Source organism: Aspergillus fijiensis (genome assembly GCF_003184825.1).
Source record: "Aspergillus fijiensis CBS 313.89 unplaced genomic scaffold BO72scaffold_1, whole genome shotgun sequence".
Classification (NCBI taxonomy): domain Eukaryota; kingdom Fungi; phylum Ascomycota; class Eurotiomycetes; order Eurotiales; family Aspergillaceae; genus Aspergillus; species Aspergillus fijiensis.
This window is the reverse complement of record NW_024468977.1, coordinates 872,731-891,661: the sequence shown is the minus strand read 5'-3', so window position 1 is coordinate 891,661 and position 18,931 is coordinate 872,731. Positions and strand designations below refer to the sequence as shown.

Sequence of the window (18,931 nt, the reverse complement as noted above, 5' to 3'; positions counted from 1 at the left end):
CCGTGGTGAACGTTTAGCTATCAAAAACACAATCTCCACCGACAAGTCGATAAGACAGTTCTCGTCAAAAGTTACCTCAATTGGTTAAGATTTTCCAGGACGACTTAGGATACGAAGCTGTGATTTTGGTAGCGACTCTAGCGAGCCAGCAGGCTAGAGATGGATCCATCTCCATCTAGAGTTCTAGACTGGTACATGACAGGTACGTCCACTGATACATACTTGGCCGTCATATACTTCCGGTGTCTCTTACCAGATCTCTTACCAGTACCATGCATGTCGTACAAGGTTCCATCTTGTGTGACGGTAATTGATTGATGGACTGACTGACTGACTTGATACAGACTTCTCATGGACATGCTAATAACACCTGCACCATACCATGCAGTCACAGCGTCATTGATGTAGGATGGCGACAGCAACCATCTTTCATCACAGACAATTCTCGCTGTTCTTCCTTTGGGTCTGGTAAGTTCAGCTCTGGGAGGGGCACCGGACTCCCTGACCGACTTCATCTCCGACGCTGAAAAGCTGCTAACCCGTCGTGGCTGGAACTTTTCCAGTTTGGTGCATCTGGCAGGCCTCTACTTTTTCACCAAAGGGTTTCTGCTGACCCGCCAGATCCTGGAGGCCAGAAGCGCCTGCGATGAGCCTCCGAGAGCTCTCTGGCCTTCCGCCCATGGAGATGTTGGTGGTTGTTGGCTCCGGCCAACCTTCAAGAAAGCTCTCATTCTGATCATTGACGCGCTGCGCTACGACTTTACCATCCCCTACTCTCCTTCCATCCAAGCAGCGGAAGAAAAGCCATACCATAATGCCCTCACCGTCCTGCACACCCTCGCAAGCGAGAGACCGCGCAACGCCCTCCTCCTCCCCTTTCTTGCTGACCCCCCGACCACCACCCTCCAACGCCTGAAAGCTCTGACCACAGGCACTCTCCCGACCTTCATTGAAGCCGGCTCCAACTTCGCTGGTTCTGCCCTCACTGAAGACAACCTCCTCGACCAGCTCCTCTCGGTTCCCTCATCTTCCTCTCCCTCATCCAGCACCGCGCAAACCAATCCACACTCGGATCACAATCCTAAGCAACGGCGCCTCGTCCACCTCGGCGACGACACTTGGCTCAAACTCTACCCGGACCATTTCCTCCCACACCTCTCCCACCCCTTCCCCTCCTTCGTCGTCGAAGACCTCCACACCGTCGACACCGGCGTCACCACCCACCTCCTTCCCCTCCTGCGCAATGACACCCTCCGCTGCGAATGGGACGTGATCATCGGCCACTTTCTGGGGGTCGACCACGTCGGCCACCGGTTCGGGGCGGCGCATCCGCTCATGCGGAATAAACTCCAGCAGATGGATGCGGTGGTGCGCGAGGTGGTGACGGCTCTAGACGATGCTGACGAGGAGACCCTTTTGGTCGTCATGGGGGACCATGGGATGGATGAGAATGGCAATCATGGCGGGGAGACACTGGAGGAGGTTCTAGCTGCTGTGTGGTTATATTCTCCTCGGACGTTTGTGGGGAGAAGGGTCAGTGGTGGTGGTGACCACCATCATCACAATGGTGAGGAGGGAGCAGCGGTGCCCCAGGTGGATATCGTTTCGACGCTGGCGCTGCTGCTTGGAGTGCCGATTCCGTTCAATAACCTTGGGAGGCCTATTGAAGAGGTGTTTGCTTTCGGCTCCGGAGGATGCGATGAACAGGAAGAGAAGATAGATTGGGAACGGTTGGTGAGGGCGAATGCGCTAGCTGCTGCACAGATGGAGCGGTTTCATGCCGAGTACACGAGGCTTTATGGGAGTCATAGGGGTGGTGTTGAGGTCCGCATTGAAAGGTTTGTTCAGGGTGATATAGATTTCGGGGACGAGGGCTCGTTGCAGCGGGCTTATCGGGGGTTGAGGGAATACCAGGCGGAGATGTTAAGGGGATACCGGCGGGTTTGGGCGCAGTTCAACGTCTTGAATATGGTAGAGGGGATGGTGATTCTGCTGCTGTGTGTTGTTGCAATGGTCTGCGCTCTCGTTGATGGGTCTTGCTTCGGTGGGCCGGGAATCAAGCCGAAGGCGACAATGGCTGGGAGCGTGGTGGGTGTTTTGGCTGCAGCGGCTCACTTCGTCTATGCAGACCCTGCATATCACGTTGTCGAGAGTCTCATCTTAGGCGCTACCATAGCCAGTCTGACCGGTTTGATCGCCGGGGCTAACTACAATGCTGTGCGCCGGTACTGGCAACCCGGATTCAACATTGGGAAGTTGCAGGCCATGTTGTTTCCGCTGGCTCTCGCGGCTGGCTTCGCATCAAACTCGTACACTATCTGGGAAGATGAGATCCTGCTGTTCTTCCTCTCCAGCTTCGGGATCTGCACATTGGCCTCTGCCACCCACCCAACCTCTTCCGTTGTGTTTCTGCTACTAACCCGCCTCGCCTCCTATAGCCGCCTGTGTCGAGAAGAACAACTGCCCTCGTGCCGGACCACCTTCTACCGACTCGAGAACTATGTCCCCTGGCGTATCCTCGCCCCATTTCTGACTGTCTTCGTTATACTTTCGGCAAACAGACACTTGAGAGATAGATTCAAGCACACGTGGAACACACCCTACATTGCTGCACTCTTTCTCCACATTCCGTTCTGGACACTTCAGACAGCCAGCGAGCAGGGCTGGCTCTCCAACATCATCACAGACTACACCTCCAAGAATATATGTATAGTGATCGCTCGAATCGTGCTGCTCGCCAGTATATTTGGCCTTGGATCCGTCTTGCTGCCCTCTCATCACTACGATAAACCACACATTCTCACCACTGCCATCTTGCTAGTATGTGTCCTGGTGAGTCCCCCCACCAGCGGTGTTCTGCTTGCATGCCTCTACACCCAACTCCTCTTGCTCCCACGCACTACAAGCCACCGAGTCGGACCCACCATCGCCGCTCTCCTGGGCTCATTCTACTTCTTCACGACCGGCCACAACGCCACCTTTGCCTCTATCCAGTGGAAAGCCGCGTACACTGGCTTTCGGGACGTGGTGTATCCATGGTCCCCGCTGCTGGTCGGGGTGAACACGTTCGCGGGGCCGATTCTGGCGGCGTGCGCTGTTCCGTTCTTCTTCACCCCGGTTGGCGCGTCTCCTTCGCGAGAGAGCACGGCAGCCCGCGCCCAGATGATCCTCGCACATGGTACCGCTTACACCCTCTGGGCCGCCGCCACGGCCATCTGGGCGTGTCTTCTCCGACGACATCTGATGTTGTTCGCCATCTTTTGCCCGCGGTTCCTACTGGCGGGGACGGTGATGGTAATTGTGGATGTGATTGGGTTAGTGAACTCGTTTGTAATGTAGATAGCCAGTAGTCAGCTTCAGAAAGGGCTCAATTCGAGAAGTGATTGCGCAATTTCTTCATTGGTGGGTTAGGCTATATATAATGAATGACAGTAGTTGGATATTCCATGATCCTTCAGTCGACGTCAACAATGATAGACACTCTGTCCCCCCTGCCTTCCACACCAGCCACAACCTCCCCTGCGTTTCTCCAGTGAGACGTTCTCCTCCGAACCTCAACCTCATCTCAACCTCAGCCTCAACCCCTACTCCCAATCTTCTCCCTCCCTCCCAGCAAGCGGCACCGCAATGCAATCACTGGCAGTAATGCACCCAACAAGCCTAGTCATCAACCCCCGCAACCACCACAAGGGGTGGTCCTCGCGAGAGAAATCATCAGCATATCTTCCACCCATTTAACACCTCCCCAAACCCAACCCCCAAACAACCCCGGATGAGAAACGAAAAACCTACATGATAACACCGCTGCCCCCCATGATTCCGATGACAATTGTTCATGCACTGGTCATACCCGCGCCGACACCACTGGGTGTTGGCCTCGTCCGCGGGCGCATCGTCGACCACCGCCGCAGCAGCATCAGCCGTATCCGCTTCGGCGTCGGCGGTCGGCGCCGCGAGCGCCAGCGAGGTGAGCAGGAGGGTGAGGGGGATGATGAACCGCATTCTGCCTTGTGTTTTTGGGGTGAGGGTTTGGAAAGATATAGCTATGGGGTTTGGGGTTTGTGTTGGTTGTTGTTTGGTTTGTGAGCAAGAGGCAGTGGTGGTGGTATTTATGTTGTTGCTTTGTGTAGCTTTCGCTTTCGCTTTCGCTTTAGCTTTCGCTCTCTGGGAGTTTGGTGGTGTTTGTGGATGGGGAGTGGATGGTGTCCATTTTGCGCCGAGTTGCGCGTGTCTGTCTTCTGACCTGACCTGACCTTTGGTGATGCGATGCTGATGCTGATGCTTGGAGGGATACGTTCCGATGGTGATACAATTCTCAGGGTCATCATTGGGGTTGTCTTCTCTGTCTTCGGAGGAGAGGGAGATGGAGAGAGAGAGAAATGGCATGGGTACTGGGTGAACATGGTGTTTCTATGTCGGGGTTGGTGGAGTTGGTAACGTTGACTTTGTGGGGGCCGTTTGGCTTTTTGTGGTTTGTGCGATGGTGATGGGGTTTTGAAACTCTGGAGATGGGCTGGGCTCCGGTGGGTATTAGCTGGATAGGTACGGGACAATGTGTTGATGGGCTGGTAGGATTAGTGGGTGGTTGATATTGGATGGTTGTGAGGAGTGAGGAGGACGAGAATTAAGGGTAAGCTTACTTCCTTTGCCTTTGCGTGGTGCTTGGGGCTGTAGTTCTGTTGACTTGTTGTTGTTGATATTGATGGTAGATATGATTGATCCGAGGAAGGTCTAGGAGATAGACCTCGCGATCCAGAGACAGGGCAGCCCAGTGAGAGAAAAGGTACAGTGTCCATATCTATATCTACGTTCATCTCTTGGTATCAACATCTTCATTATGGGTATGGGAAGAGTCCACACCTACAGTTCAGCGACAACAACCACCACCACCACCACCACCACCAACCCACTACAAAGTCTCGGAAAATATCCACCCCATCCCTCCCATCCCATCACTGATCTCGAGATCAAACCTCAAACTTCCAAACCATGAGGCTCGTGGAACAATCCCGCAGAAAACTCCCCTCGCCACCACCAACGTCTCTCAGGGCCCAGGGCTCAGGGGTTCTTTTCTGCGTGATTCGACAACTTCTACCCCAGGGTCTGCGTAACCCCCGAATCATCAACCCGCCCCCCTTTGTGCAACAGTAAGCGGGAGTGAGATGCCGGAAGGGGAGTCACCATCCCCCAGTGAGGAAGTCAGGAGACCGTAGGTAGTAGGTAGTTCTTGAACCTCCCGGCAAAGTCAATGTCGATGTCAAGGTTCCCTCTTAATGTAGTGCAGGTAGTGTTCACTTACTACTCGGTTCGAATTGAGTTTTCTGCTCGCTGGGTGAGATTTTTCGTGCATTCGGATCTCGTGGGGTATACTAAGTAACTTACTGTACTTCAGAAAAAGTAGCGCATGTCACCGCAAGCCATCTCTCCCCTCTGTAAACTCAGTACCTTAGGACGTTCCAATTGGGAAAATGGGGACCCTTGTTCTCCGCGGAGAAAGACGAACTTTGAGTTGAGATGGCTGCGGAATAGAGTCGAGTCGGTGGCGGGACGTGAAAGTAAGAATACCCCAAACGCCAAACTCCAGGTCTGGGGTCACAAAAAGTGTCAGTTTCAAATTGAGCCGGAGATGATGGATCAGATGAGGCGCGCGGGGGCGGGCGTTGTGGGCGTTATGGGCGTTGTGGGCGTCATACTTGGGGTTTTTGGCCTTTTGCCTCTTTGGGAGGAAGTATGTACAGTACTGTACGTACACTCTAGGGCAGTTGCTGTTGGAATTGTTGATGATGGCTGTTTTGTTGGTGGTGAGGGGGATGGTCGATTTAGGGGTGCACAGGAAGCAAAAAATTCGAGTGGTTGATTGTATTGTATTGTGAATCTGCAGTAGGATCTGAAACCCTTTTCCCTGTCTGTTGCTTCACTCTGTACTGTTTCTACACTCAGCAGTGATTACTGAGTACTTGGCAACAGACAGGGTTGCGACTGAACGCGGCGAAACGGTACACTGGGAGATGCTTTAGAGGTACTCGATACATGCTGAGCACAAGAAAGAGGCAGAGACGGACAGATTCAAGCGTCACACAACAGCTGTTCGCAGAGCAATTCACCCAGTCGTGCTGCTGCTGCTGCTGCTGCTGCCGACAGACAAGGGGGCAGGTAACAACGGGAATGGTATGATGCATGGTACTTTTCTCTTCCTCGCCCATCGCCATAGCATCAATCATTATTACATCCTGTACGGAGTATGTACATATCAGCACCTCAACCCAATTTTCCCATCATGGAGGTCTTCAGGCAGCTAGCAGCAGCAGCAGCAGCATCATCATCTCCGATCGCCTCGATGGGATTAGGCAAACATGGATCATGACCATACTGCGACAAGAGGATACTGTATGATCGGAGGTCTCCAATCCAATTTGCTTATTTTGGGGCTTGGATGGTTAGGGCGGGGAAAAGGGAGGAGGAAGAGTAGGTAGACTTAGGTACAGTACAAGCTCCTGTGAGATGGGTGCATGCCCGCACGCACTGTGCAAGGATGGCGGATATGAGTGAGACATTGACATACGACATGTAACATCTCCGTCTCCATCGCCCATTTACAGTACAGATAGACGACGGAGGTAGTCCGCACTCGAACTATCAGAAGAGTTGGTAGGTAGTAAGTAGTCACCCAGTAGATTAATTCCCATTTTTCCCTCTGTCCACAGCCCCGATTGTCTCCAAGCGAGGCGGGAAGTCACAACAGGCGGGCTGTACCGGAGTCAACAACCACCTTCCACCCACAAACATCTGCAACGCGACCCCCTTCTTATCACTTCATCACATCTCCTTTGCCTTTGCCTTTGCCTTTGCCTTGTCTTTCTCCTTCTTCCCGGCAAACTCAATGATATAGCTCTGCCGTGCCGGAGCAATACACGACTGCGGAAGACTATGGAGGACTAGGGCGATTGACGACCTTTGGCTCGTATATCTCGATCGGGAAGGCTTGGGCCGAGGCTACACCACTCCTACTCTCGTTGCCTGATTATCATCAAAACACAACTCCATGGCAGTTTACGGACACCAGGAGGGTGGAAAGGGGTGATGGGACAGCAAACACGGGATGGAATAGATACGTGAGACGGAGGAGAAGGGAGGCTTGATATTGGCGAGGGTCCATGGTAATCGATAGCGACGGAACGCCTTCTACTGACAGCACTCTGCGGCAAACAACCTCACTTGAAAGTCTGCGCCGGTGTGATAGTGATTCGGCTGAGATCGCAATCATATGTGGTACGGATATTGGTAGGTATTGTTTGTACGGAGCAGTCTGCTCGACAAACTCCATTGTGAATATGGAAGACCGTCCGTAACTCCTGTAGTTCAAGATTGAAATCAGTACGGAGTACTGGAGGGAGATTGGCGAGACAAGAAGTCCAAAACAGCTAGCTTGGTTGGCACTTTCGATTGACGTCTGCGTCATGTTGTTCGGGATCACATGGCGACACTGACCGACTGACAAACTGCCAACACCCCCAAGAGTTTAGTAGAATCCTTAGGCCTCAGAACAGGGCATAAGGCATCAACAGCTTCACCTACAGAGTGAGCTAGTTCAAACACCTCCCGATTCCCAACCATGACGAAGAGACTAGCTGTCTCACGAAGTGGAGAAGGAGGGAAAAAACCACCACCACCACCACCACCACCATCATCATCATCGCATCTGCGCCGCATCGCCATCGCTCATCGCCCGATGCGATGCCCATCGGCTATCCCATCCGTCCACTGTTTCAATTTCCCCGCATCCGTCCCCCCCCCCCCCCACAGGCGCAACCAAAATTCCCAGACCAATTCGTAACGACAGGTTAGAACACGAGTGGCAGTAGGATGCAAATACCAAGAACTTTCCAAGTAACTCCCCGAGGCATTGGTCAAATTTACCTACCCATTGTATTTAACTTACAACTACGACTCGAGTAAGTTTAAAGCTAACCTTCTAGCCCCAGTCACCCAGACTAACTCCCTCCCTCCCCTCTTTCTCGCGCTCTATCGATTTCCATAAACACGATTCTGGAGTCTAGATGTGTCCCGACACAATCCAAGTATGGCCACTGCCCCAGGAAAAAAAAATACGAACCGTAGAAGACTCCAGAAACTAAAGAGGGTAGGTAGGCCTAGAACCTGACCCTATGGACTGGACGGGGATTGACTTGGGTCTATCTGTCACTTTTGTGTTGTTGATACAGGGTTCCAGTTCCCAGCTCGTAGACCCAGAAGGGGGAGGGAGGAGAGAGGGCGACTAGTGCAGTACAGCTGCTGTAGCTCAAGTTACGTTACTTATCCCGCAATAAATCAAGAGTGCAGTGCAGTGCAATAGGGCACACCGCATCACGCTAATGGATGATGGAACTGGCAACGGTTCAATTTGTGGTGAGGTGAGGTGAGGTGCTACGGTCGAGTTGTTGCGGCGGCGGCTGCCCCGGGATGCAAGAGGTGCTGCAAGCCTGCGACTAATTCACTGATCGCATGCCTAGATAGCAGCACCAGCAGTGACGGAAAGAGGAGGAGGAGGTTACCTAGTAATTTCGTTTGAACATCGGGGAGACGAAGCTAGCCAGTAACGATGGTGGGATTGGGTTTAATTAACTACCTACTAGGTAACTTGCATCCTCTGGTCAACCAGCTGGAGTAGTATCCATCCGTATAGTCCAGCGACTAAGAATTAATCCCTCCCAGAAGCATACTACTAGGCATCGCATCGCATCGTCGTCATCATCCACTCCATCCGTAAACCCTGGAGAACAATGTAACCACTCACTGTAATTTCCCTATTCTACACGCTGCGACAATCCCTCCCTCTACCCATAAACCCATTGTTTAACCTACGTACGATCTCTGATCTTCATTCTTCGGCCCATTCAATCAAGACCCACGAATGAAAGTGAAGTGAAGTGAAGTGACCCCCTCCCGTTAGTCTCGGACCGGCCCTCCTCTCTCCCAAAAACCAAACCAAACCAAATCAAACCAAACCCACCACCCTCTCCCCTCCCAGCCCCAAAACCAACTTATAAGAAAGGGGTAAAGATCACCCCCTCCGGCCCTCAAATCGAATCCTGTTTTCTGGTGCGTCGACCAAACCACGCGGAAACTACATCCCACTGGTTCAGAAGCATCCTTCCCTGAAATGAAATCAGGAATCCCCCGAGGGGCCCACTTGCGTGAACAGTAGACCGTCCTAGGGTTTGGTCTTCGACGGTCGAACATCCCTGAAGAACCGGGCCTACGATGTATCGTCCGGAGTTATTTCCCATGGCTGTTCTGATAGGCTCGTTGAATCCGCACCCCCCTACCACTACCTGGTACTTAGTAGATAGATCGATAGAGGCGCCGCGGAAAGGCAAGATGGATAGATATGGGTAGACGGGTTGTTGATACAGTTAGTAGTCTACACTACGGTAGGTAGTAAGTCAGCTTCCCCAAATCAAGAATATCCCCCGTCACTACGGTACAGCACCACCACCTTGTTTTATGATCAATCTTGGATATCCGATTTCGTCTTTCACATGCGATTTTCTTGGGGCTTTGCCGCCTAGTGAGGGTCTGGAACGTTGTTTGATGTCGATGGGGGGGGGGGGGTGATCAATAGGTTGGATTAGTAGATAGGTGACAGATAGGTGTAGATCGTGAGCGAGATACATAAACAATAGAACAGTAGACAAATCGGAGGCGGGAGTGAGATGTCATGCCGGGACGGGGAATGGTCAGAGAGAGAGCATATTGCATAATATCTCGGTATAAGGTTCGATCGGGAGAGGCGCTCGCCACGGGTGGGTGTGTTCCCACGATGGGCTTGTGGCGCTCTGGCTGGCGTTAGTTATTGTCCTTCGGTTATTGAAACATGACATCTCTACCAGAATTCCCCGAGGGGGTGGAAGAGGGGGGAGGGGGGGGGGGTGGCACATCTGACAATTGACAACTGACAACTGACGGGACGGGACCCCGGGCTTAGTGCTGGGCTTCTATACATCGTGGGAAGTGGAACGGTAGGTGATGTGGTGCGGTGTGGTGTGGTCAATTCCTAACTAACTAACCAACTGAGTCTGTCGCGGCTGTTGGGGTATATGCGACTACCAAATAAACAGCACAAAAAAAAAAAAAAAAAAAAAAAAAAAACTGGGCAGGCTGCACTCTTTCTCTCTCTCTCTCTCTCTCTCCCCCGATTTCCCGCCTATCTTTCTCGCTACTACTCAGTACTACGGAGGCCCTCCGGACGCCATCTGGTGGAGCCCCGAAGCCCGCCAGCCGTTTCAGCATCCCGTCGATCCTTGGCTGACGTGGGCTGCACAGTAGTGCCAGTACAGCTGCAGACAGCTACAGACTAACAGCGCCGCCGTCAAAAAAAAAGCTGTGACCACTCAACCAGGGGTAGCACCACATCGTGCAGCCTTCGTTGCCTTCTCGGTGCTACACGGCGATTCATACCGTGGAGGACTCAAATTACCCCTACCAAATCAAGCTATCCGCATCGACCGATCGTCCGAAAGACCTACCTCACCGCTGCGCGACCGTCGTGCGCCGCCTCGTCACCACACTCTAGCTCCAAGGGACAGGCTATGTGGGGAGTTAAGCAATTCTTTCAAAATAAGTACATGCAGCCACATTTCCAAATCGGTGGCAATCCTCCTCCTCCTCCTCCTCCTCCTCCTCCTCCTCCACTCCTCTTTCGGCGGCAACAGCTCGCCATCGGGCATCAGGGCAGAAACCAGGCCATGCCGGAAATCAGATGACAACACTCTCAGAGTTCGCAACAAGGTATCAAGAAAAGAACAAAAGTACGACAGAAGGCCTCCTCAAAGCCCGTCTGACGACAAACTCCCTCCCATTAGGATCAAACTTGATTGGCAACGATAGGCTTAACTGTAAAATGCTAAGATACGGGACCAAAGAAAGAAACCAAAAATATAAACTCGTGACAACGGTCGTGGACGTCTTTGTATGAAGGGTGGAGTGGAGCCTGATATCTCGAAAAGCTCGGCAGGCGGTCCTCAACACCATCGATTTTGCCGAATGCAAAGTGATGCACCGGGCCAACCCAAGAAACGAGCCTTCATATCATCTAATGAGCGGCTAATTTTATTTGAGCCAAATCCTCTCAGCCAACACCGAGGAACCCCCAGTCAGCTCCTTCAGGCTGGCTCAGAAACCGAGTGTGCTTGTATTCATCATGGTCTGACTCCTGGGAAGTTGCCGTCACAGGGGTAGACTCAACGACCGGGGCCTGACTGTAGGGCTGCTGGTACTCTGGTTGGATGTATCCATGTCGTTGGTAATCGTAACGCTGCTGCTGGTGCTGCTGATGCTGCTGCTGATGCTGCTGATGCTGCTGTTGCGGGTGCGGGTGGTGCGGGACGTAGTGCATGTATAGCTGCTGTACATGAGGAATGTCAGCCGACAACGTGACCGGCACGCTGGTGGCAACCACCGGGGACTGCTCATGGATGGGCACGGACGTGATCTGTACATTCTGGTGCGGGTAGTAGTTGTGATGCGGCGGCAGCGTTGTCGTGAAGGCGAAGTGCGCCTGTGGAAGAATGTACGACTCATGCGGCGCAGAGATGGCGACCGGCGGATGATACTCCTGGTCAGAAGCAGGGTCCTCAGATGACGTGCGGCTCGCGGCCGCACCATGTGTTTTCTCATGGTGTTTAGTCAATGTAGTCTTGCGGCAGAAGCTGTCGAAGGTCAGAGGCTAGCTTTCACGGCGTTCATGATTTGTACGTACCTCCTTTCACAGGTAGGCTCTTGGCATATATAGGGACGCTTCCCGGTGTGGATCCTTCGATGACGGGCCAGACTCGATGACTAGAATGGTCAGCTTTGATGTCCGGCAAGAGGGAATGATCAGCACCACGCACATCCGAGAAAGCTTTGCCGCATCCTTCATGGTCGCACAAATGGGGTTTTTCGCCAGTATGCGTCCGCACATGTACTGTCAGGGCACTCCGCTGGATAAAACTCTTCTTGCAGTCTTCATGATTGCAGTGGTAAGGCCGCTCGTTGGTGTGGATGCGGTAGTGCCTGCAGAGATCGGATTTGCGGTTGAAGGACTAGGCATGATCGTCAGTATATTTCGTACATCCGGTTGGCTCAGGTCATGTTTGAATGTGCACGAGCCACAGGCAGAACCAAATAGATACCTTATTGCAGCTTGGCCAAGTGCAATTAAAGTCGCGTCCACTGCCGGGTGCCATGGTCGCTGCAGGACGAATGTTTGCCGCGGCGTGTAGTGTCACGGGAGATGTGGGCCGCGATAACGGCGAGGAATCGACGGGGTGATAGGGTAGAAGTGAGAAGGAGGTAGATTGGTGGTCAAAGCAGGGTATGGCTAAACGTATACAGGAAGACACAGGATGGCGTTGGAGACTTTGTGGGTTAGAGAGTTGGAGAGCCTGGAGGAAAGAGTTGAAGATAAAGGAAGTGAGAGAAGAAAAGCGAGGAAGGAGATTGAGGAGGCGGATATAGCAGGAATGTCGCAGCGAATTAAGTATGAAAGTCTGCAGCGCCGCTAACAATCATTGGCGGCGAAAGGCAAACCAGTCATTTGACAGCCAAGTCGCAGGCTGAATGATGAATCAAAAGGGTAAGCGCAGCGAGCAGTCCAGGCCAGCAACCTTTGAGGCTGGACTATAATAAGCTGAAGGAAGAGGAAGAGGAAGAGGAGGTAAAGTAATAGTCCCAGTTGTAGTAGTGGTGGTGGTGGTGGCCGAATCCAGAGTAGCCGATAATAATAACAATAATAATAGTACGAGCCGTGTCCCTTTCGTATTGGAAACAACGGATCTAATGATAATTATTATCGATGACAACAGCAACCACAGAAGCGATCTCCTTGACAGAGCCCTTCCAAAAAGGCTCTTGGATTTGGACGATGTTGCAACGCGATGGTGGTACAAGGGCAGCTGCTGCAATTCTTGAATTCTGTTCTCGCCAGGTACAAGCGGACCGGCCCAGGGTGGAGGAGGGAGTGGAGTGGGGATAATTTGAAAGAGGAGCCCTGGTTGACTGGAGAGAGGCAAAGCCAGTTGATAAAAAAGTAGAAGAGAGATCTGAGGTTGGGAGTCAAGAGCAAGAAATACTCTACGTAGAAAGGAGCAGCTGCACGAAGGAAAGGAAAGGAAAGGAGCTGACAGTCTGTCAGTTCCCTACAAGTACAAGCAGAACAACAACATTAGAGAGAGCTTGGCTTAGTAGTAAAGTAGTAAGTTAGCATTTAGTTAGTCTAGTTGATTTAGTGAAAGTGACTTAGTAGTCTGTTTAATATTTTATTTTTCTCCATCTAATTTATTTAGTCTTATTATTATTTCATCTCAGTCGATTTTATTTTTCATCTGTCTCTCTCTCTCTCTCTCTCTCTCTCCCCCCCTCCCCTTCTGCATTTAATTTAGCTCAGAATTATTATTATCTTTTTTTTACTGGGGAAAGAAAAGAGAAAGGAAAAAAAAAAAAAAAAAAAAAAAAACTCTCGCGAATTCTCATGTTTCGCCTCCCCATCTCTTCGTTTCTCGCCGCGTATTTTAACGCCGCATACCTCACTCACGGTACCTGGGAGGTACCTAGTCACTAGGCTTGTTGATTACATATCCATCGGTTCCCACCAGGGAACCCCCAATAAGAACCCCAATGAAAGTAACTTAGAATAGCTAGTAGCTCCGTTGGATCGACTGTTTCTCATACTTCCACCCGACCCAAGACTCCAATGAAGAAGATCGAGAGATAGCTTCCGGGAAGGTAGAGAGGGAATCTGCAGAAGAGCGCCAGCCAGAGAATAATAATAATAAAACAACTTGAAAACATCAACCCGATAAGTGCTCCCAACCAGCAAGGCAACGACGACCTGATTAGTCTGAAAAGCCCATACCTTATGATCGAAGTACAGAGTACTTCGTACAGACATGCAGATACTGTACCTACGGAGTACATTCCCACACATATACATACCGAACAACGCAGGTAAGCCGTGGGGTGGGCTGTCTCCTTATGCCCACCAAGCAGTGGGCACTTTAATTTAGGAAATCCCCCTAAAATGACAGGCCGAGGAGGCGTCGACTGGGGCCCGCTGTCGTGATGCCTGGGGTAAATCACTTGCCTAAGCTGAGGTCGCTGGGAGACCCAACCTTTGAGACTAGGGGCAAAGGCAGGCTGAGTGAGTGAGTGAGTGAGGTCCGTATCTGCCGTAGATCAATATTATGATTATCACTTGCAAGAGCGGTTTTGCGACGAGTGCAGCAGGAACGAACACATGTCCTAGATCATTTGTGGGATAGCGACCAAGACTACCTAAGAATTGAAAGAGTGCCTACGTAGTTGCTATTTTTCTTTCTGCACTCTCAACCTACAGAACGGTCTTTCTCCAACCAGGACTAGGTTGGTTTAGGGAATTGGGTGGAAAGAGAAGACCAGGTCTCCAGGAGGGACTCAGGGAGAGACCGAGTGAGTGAGAGAGAGAGAGAGAGAGAGGGGAACACCAAAATCCCCACCGGATCCGCCTGTGCCTTAGAATGCTGAGAGGCTAGTATATAGACTCGACCAATAAATACGCTCAAGACCGCAGGCTGGCCTTGGAACAAACCCACTAGTCTGCAGATGGTTTAGCAGCCTGCATCCGACGATGCAATCTGGACTTCAGCACTAGTATCAGATACTGTATCCCGACACTAGTAATTGGAGTCGTCGACCGCATCTAGTACGTAACATTACTTATCGATATGTAATGCTTTCCATACTTTACTTACTTACGAGTACATACATACACAGTACTTGCTTCGCTCTGTAGTAGACATTGGCTGGATATGAATAATCTCCAGATCGCAGACTTCCAACAACCCAGACAAACGTGCTCTGGTAGTCTCGGTAGATCCCTGAACAGATCATTGGCAGAGGTGAAAAACAATGGCATCCATTTTCAATAGGACTGAGGTGTTCATCGTATAACTGCAGACAATAAATGGGAGCTGGAGAAGTATCACAGCATACCTACTCACTCCAATACAGCCAGCAGTAAGTCGGGGTACAGACCGCCCCGTACCACATTACATTGGTATGCTTAGCGGGTGGACCAACAACAAGCTAGGCCAAGGTGGCTCTGGAAGTGTACTTACTGTACAGTACCAAGACACACCACGTTACTTTCCACTCGCTGACATCAAATAACCCGTACTCCTCTGGTCCTCGTTCAATCCTGGCGGCAACTTAATAATGATACTACGCACTCCGTACATACGCCGGAGTAGTAAGTTACCAAGTATGTAATTCATCTAAACTGGTGCCAGACCATCCACACCCAAACCAAGGTCCATCGACTGCTAATCTCTGTCTCCGCGATCGAGCTGGAATTAAAGTCCATGACTGGCACTTTCGGCAGCCTACCTGTCTGGTTCTCGAGCGGAACTGACCGCCCGCAGCGCGTACCGAACAGGAAGCGACACGGGGAACAGCCGAAAGAGGGAAACGGCTGCCATAACTTAAGACTTAATGACAGACCAGGCAACACCAGCCGGGAAATTATCAGCAAGGGATAAGTCAAATGTTAGCAGGCGATGCAACAATCCTCTTTCCCCCTCCCTGCCTCTGGCCAAGCATGGGGAACATTTGAAGCTAGTCCAGAGCAGCCCTCTCCCTCGAGAAATTGGTAAGGTATCAATCAATCATCCATCCATCCATCCCTCCATCGATTTCATCGGGTGAGAGAACCGGGAGGTGGGTCATGGTTCTTCCTACGATGCCGCCCTGGTTCCTCGGTCCGGATTACTAGTATCCCCAATAACTTCTACTTGGCCCGATTAGGCAGTAGTTGTCATCGGTACTGGGATGATTCACCGTCCACCAAGAATGAACAGATGATATCTTTGGCGATGACCATTGGCTCTGTCGTAAATCTTAGGATAGGGGGGACAATCGCAAGCGAGAACGCCACGGCTTACCACCGCGGCTCTAATGATGTGCTAATTCGAGGCCGTCCAGGTGAAACGCCAACGATCTTCTAACTCCGATCAGTATCATCGCATCGCATCGCATCATAGGGGAGGACTTATCGTCGGCCAAGGGAGATTCCGGAGGTGCCATTTCCCCACGTGGCGGGCTTCCAAAACCATCTGGCCCACCCCTCCCCGCGACGCGAGCTCCTGTGAGGACCTTGTACGGGATACTGGAGCTTTCTGATTGCTCTATGAGTCAGTCAATAGAATAGCTCGACTGACAAGCTGACAGCCTGAGTTGACCCTCCCCCACCACCCCCCCCCCAAACAAGGGAGCAAGGACCACCTAGCAGCGGGTCGGTACAAGCTCTCATGCTCTCTCCATGCCCTAGTCGACCACCCCCTTCCCCCCTTCCCCCCGTCCCCCCGTCCCCCTTCCTTCCGCCCGTTCCACCGTGGCTATTCATCTCGGTCTGATAAGCGGAAATAAGCTATACTTACACCCGAGGCGATTCAATAGCTATGCGTCGTCGTCTGTTGACGATATTGCCATTTGCAGCAGAGTGACCAGCAACGAGGCGTAAAATGTGGCTTGCAGGCGCGTAGCTCTCTATTTGTGGAGCTTGCGTGTTCCCTCTTTCTCTCGCACACACATCCTCTAATTTTATCTTGTCATCATTGAGCAAACCTTTTTCGATGAGCGTGGACGAAATCCACATGGTCCAGACAGATCTGACGTTTTATCCACATCCACGATTGAATGAACGAATTGACCAGTATAATGAATTATGACTTGTGAGGCTTTTTGGGCGAGTAGGGGGGGGGGGGAAATTGGAGATTGGTTTCTAGGTAAGGTAGTTCAGCTCCGACACTCTAAGTTAGTGGATCCTTCGTTCATCCTCCTCCACGCCTCTTCCCCCCATCCAGTCCTCACCCCAATAATGACAGCGGGTTATATCAAGGGATGATGGGCCGACGATGAAACAAAGACCGACCATCACCGCCGCGCGCCTTGCTATGTATTCCTGAAGTAGGAGTCTAGTAGCGAACCGCCCACTTTCCCTCGCTGACTTAAGGTTTGGCCATTCATGGGTGTGGGGGCCGGGGGGGGGGAAGAGAGAAGATGGAGCCAAGGGGAAAACCCCTCTCTATCGAAGCCTATCTGGTCACCTCGAGAGCTAGTATGTACAGCCAACCTAAACCGATAAAGGAATCCACTTCGACAATCCAGATTACTCCCTGAGCCGAGGATGGGTCAGTTCTGTCAGTATTCACAGAATCCACCGCACTACATCCACAATCACAATCACAGATTCAAATCTGCAACGCACTGAACCCGATCGTCATCCGCTGGATAGATAAAGTTTTTCCATCTACTTCGTTGGGTTCAGCAAATAAGTGCCTGCAGTCGTCAACCACACCCATTTCCCTTATTGATTCTGCCTACTGCGTGCCGACTGGTAAATCGTCGTAGTAGTGCTATCTCTTCTCTCACGGGGAGAGGGTTGCATGATCGGACAAACTGTCAAATGTCGCCGACGGAGAGTTTTGTTCTTGTCTTCCCGCCCCCCCTCCCCCTGGTCCACTAGTACTACTAGTAGGTGATTGTCGGCTGTGTTGAAGTATATATCGACTATCCAATTGCAAGGGGTTTCTGGGTTCTACATTCGACAGCGGGTTTAAAAAGGTATGCTGGTTTTTGCCAACATAGCTCTCACTTCGTAGTAACTTACAGGTACATATACTTCGACATCCCTGGGGTTACTAATAATAAGATCACAGAGCAAAGCTAGGATGCCGACTAAACGACGGAGTGGTGACTGACTCAACGGGCAAACTTGCGGTCGTGAGCGAGAATAAATTAAGTATCCCTCGTATTCATCCCGGCGGGCATGGCATAAGGTATTCGGTTGGATACTATTGAACGAGATGAGCTCCCGACCTCGCTAGGTAGGTTACTACCTGGTTAGATGAGAACCCATATCACCAAGTCCTATAAGGCCGATTAACCTCACAGCGACCTGGATCCGCCATCACAGTGACATGGAAACGAGGAAATCAGCAAGCGAGGGCATCCGTGAAGGGTTGATTGTGTCTACCTACCATCTCCAAGGTAGCTAACTGACGGATAACTCCGGCGGAGGACATGGACGGGCTCCAGGAGTAAGACATCCCATCGCATCCTTCGCCAGCGGCGTCGAGTCATCACTAGTTACTGTCAAGGTAAGTTGGCACTCTACTTGTGGTGGCGCCTTCAATGTCATCGGCTCTGCCGGGAGAGGATACTAGTTGAGTCACGCCAGAGCTTGGCTTCGTCTGTCGTCCATCGATTGGACCAATTGACGCGCCACGAACGAGACCTCAGAAGGCTGGCCTACCTAGTAGTACCCTAGTGATATCGCCCACAACTATCACCCTTGCAGCTATAGTTCCATGTGTTATGGCCCCGGATTTTCCCTCTGAACTTGAGTAAACTCCGGAACTTGGATTTATAATCACTTCCATCGTTCTTGGCTGGGGGGGAGGGGGGTATATCAGACAATCCACGCGAGACTTGGTAGTGAGCGTGAGCTTAACACAAGTGAACTAAGACCAAAACCTCCGTGATCGTTCTCCTAAGAAAAGAAAGACAATCAAGAGGGCCTCGGTCGACGCAGGTGGTGTCCTCATCTGGTACTTCACTCGGTAGACGCATTTGAAATTTATCTAGAATGGGAGGTACAGTATAGAGTACATAGCAACTTTTCTCTGGACAGCGAGATCTACAAGTTACTGTGTCCAATACTTACGTAGCGGGTACAAAATGGATAGGATACATTTTAGCCTCTACCCTAACCTCAATGTCAGCTTAGCTTTCTAAGTCCGAACGATGTGCCGCGGTAACAGTACTACTACTCTCCGTAAAAAAAAGTGATCCGCATATCGCAAGCCCATATACTCCGTACAGAAGAACAAGAGATACGAGTAACGAGTACTCAAGA

The 18,931-nt window shown here is 51.4% G+C and overlaps 5 protein-coding genes across 5 annotated transcripts; 3 read left to right on the top strand and 2 right to left on the bottom strand.

Annotated features, from left to right (window-relative positions):
• Window positions 1-159: 159 nt before the first annotated feature.
• Window positions 160-3,381, top strand: BO72DRAFT_473946 (alkaline phosphatase-like protein; the record flags this gene model as incomplete). Its single annotated transcript, XM_040947227.1, has 3 exons — window positions 160-202; window positions 602-1,017; window positions 1,087-3,381. The coding sequence occupies 3 exons, from the start codon at window positions 160-162 to the stop codon at window positions 3,337-3,339; spliced, it is 2,712 nt and encodes a 903-aa protein (XP_040806790.1). The 3' UTR covers window positions 3,340-3,381.
• Window positions 3,370-4,521, bottom strand: BO72DRAFT_10216 (uncharacterized protein). The gene is made up of 2 exons (XM_040938881.1): window positions 3,793-4,521; window positions 3,370-3,660 (listed from the first exon to the last, which is right to left on the bottom strand). The coding sequence occupies exons 1-2, from the start codon at window positions 4,384-4,386 to the stop codon at window positions 3,634-3,636; spliced, it is 621 nt and encodes a 206-aa protein (XP_040806789.1). The 5' UTR covers window positions 4,387-4,521; the 3' UTR covers window positions 3,370-3,633.
• Window positions 4,522-5,113: 592 nt separating this feature from the next.
• BO72DRAFT_443648 (uncharacterized protein) lies at window positions 5,114-6,033 on the top strand. Its single transcript, XM_040943619.1, has 2 exons — window positions 5,114-5,321; window positions 5,383-6,033. The coding sequence occupies exon 2, from the start codon at window positions 5,405-5,407 to the stop codon at window positions 5,855-5,857; it is 453 nt and encodes a 150-aa protein (XP_040806788.1). The 5' UTR covers window positions 5,114-5,321; window positions 5,383-5,404; the 3' UTR covers window positions 5,858-6,033.
• Window positions 6,034-9,932: 3,899 nt separating this feature from the next.
• On the top strand, window positions 9,933-10,440 carry BO72DRAFT_10124 (uncharacterized protein). Its single transcript, XM_040938872.1, has 2 exons — window positions 9,933-10,019; window positions 10,076-10,440. Exon 2 carries the CDS (start codon window positions 10,098-10,100, stop codon window positions 10,356-10,358), a length of 261 nt encoding a protein of 86 aa, XP_040806787.1. The 5' UTR covers window positions 9,933-10,019; window positions 10,076-10,097; the 3' UTR covers window positions 10,359-10,440.
• Window positions 10,441-11,128: 688 nt separating this feature from the next.
• Window positions 11,129-12,227, bottom strand: BO72DRAFT_491262 (putative C2H2 finger domain protein; the record flags this gene model as incomplete). Its single annotated transcript, XM_040948178.1, has 4 exons — window positions 11,129-11,708; window positions 11,759-11,838; window positions 11,892-12,083; window positions 12,174-12,227. 4 exons carry the CDS (start codon window positions 12,225-12,227, stop codon window positions 11,129-11,131), a joined length of 906 nt encoding a protein of 301 aa, XP_040806786.1.
• Between the last annotated feature and the right edge of the window lie 6,704 nt (window positions 12,228-18,931).

Bases quoted from the DNA above. Each gene is read 5' to 3' on its own strand.
- BO72DRAFT_10124 (XM_040938872.1), top strand. From the start codon at position 10,098: ATGCGACTACCAAATAAACAGCACAAAAAAAAAAAAAAAAAAAAAAAA.
- BO72DRAFT_443648 (XM_040943619.1), top strand. From the start codon at position 5,405: ATGTCACCGCAAGCCATCTCTCCCCTCTGTAAACTCAGTACCTTAGGA.
- BO72DRAFT_10216 (XM_040938881.1), bottom strand. From the start codon at position 4,386: ATGCCATTTCTCTCTCTCTCCATCTCCCTCTCCTCCGAAGACAGAGAA. The intron at 3,661-3,792 runs GTAGGTTTTTCG...GTTGATGACTAG, and splicing joins GGGGGCAGCGGTGTTATCAT to GCTTGTTGGGTGCATTACTG.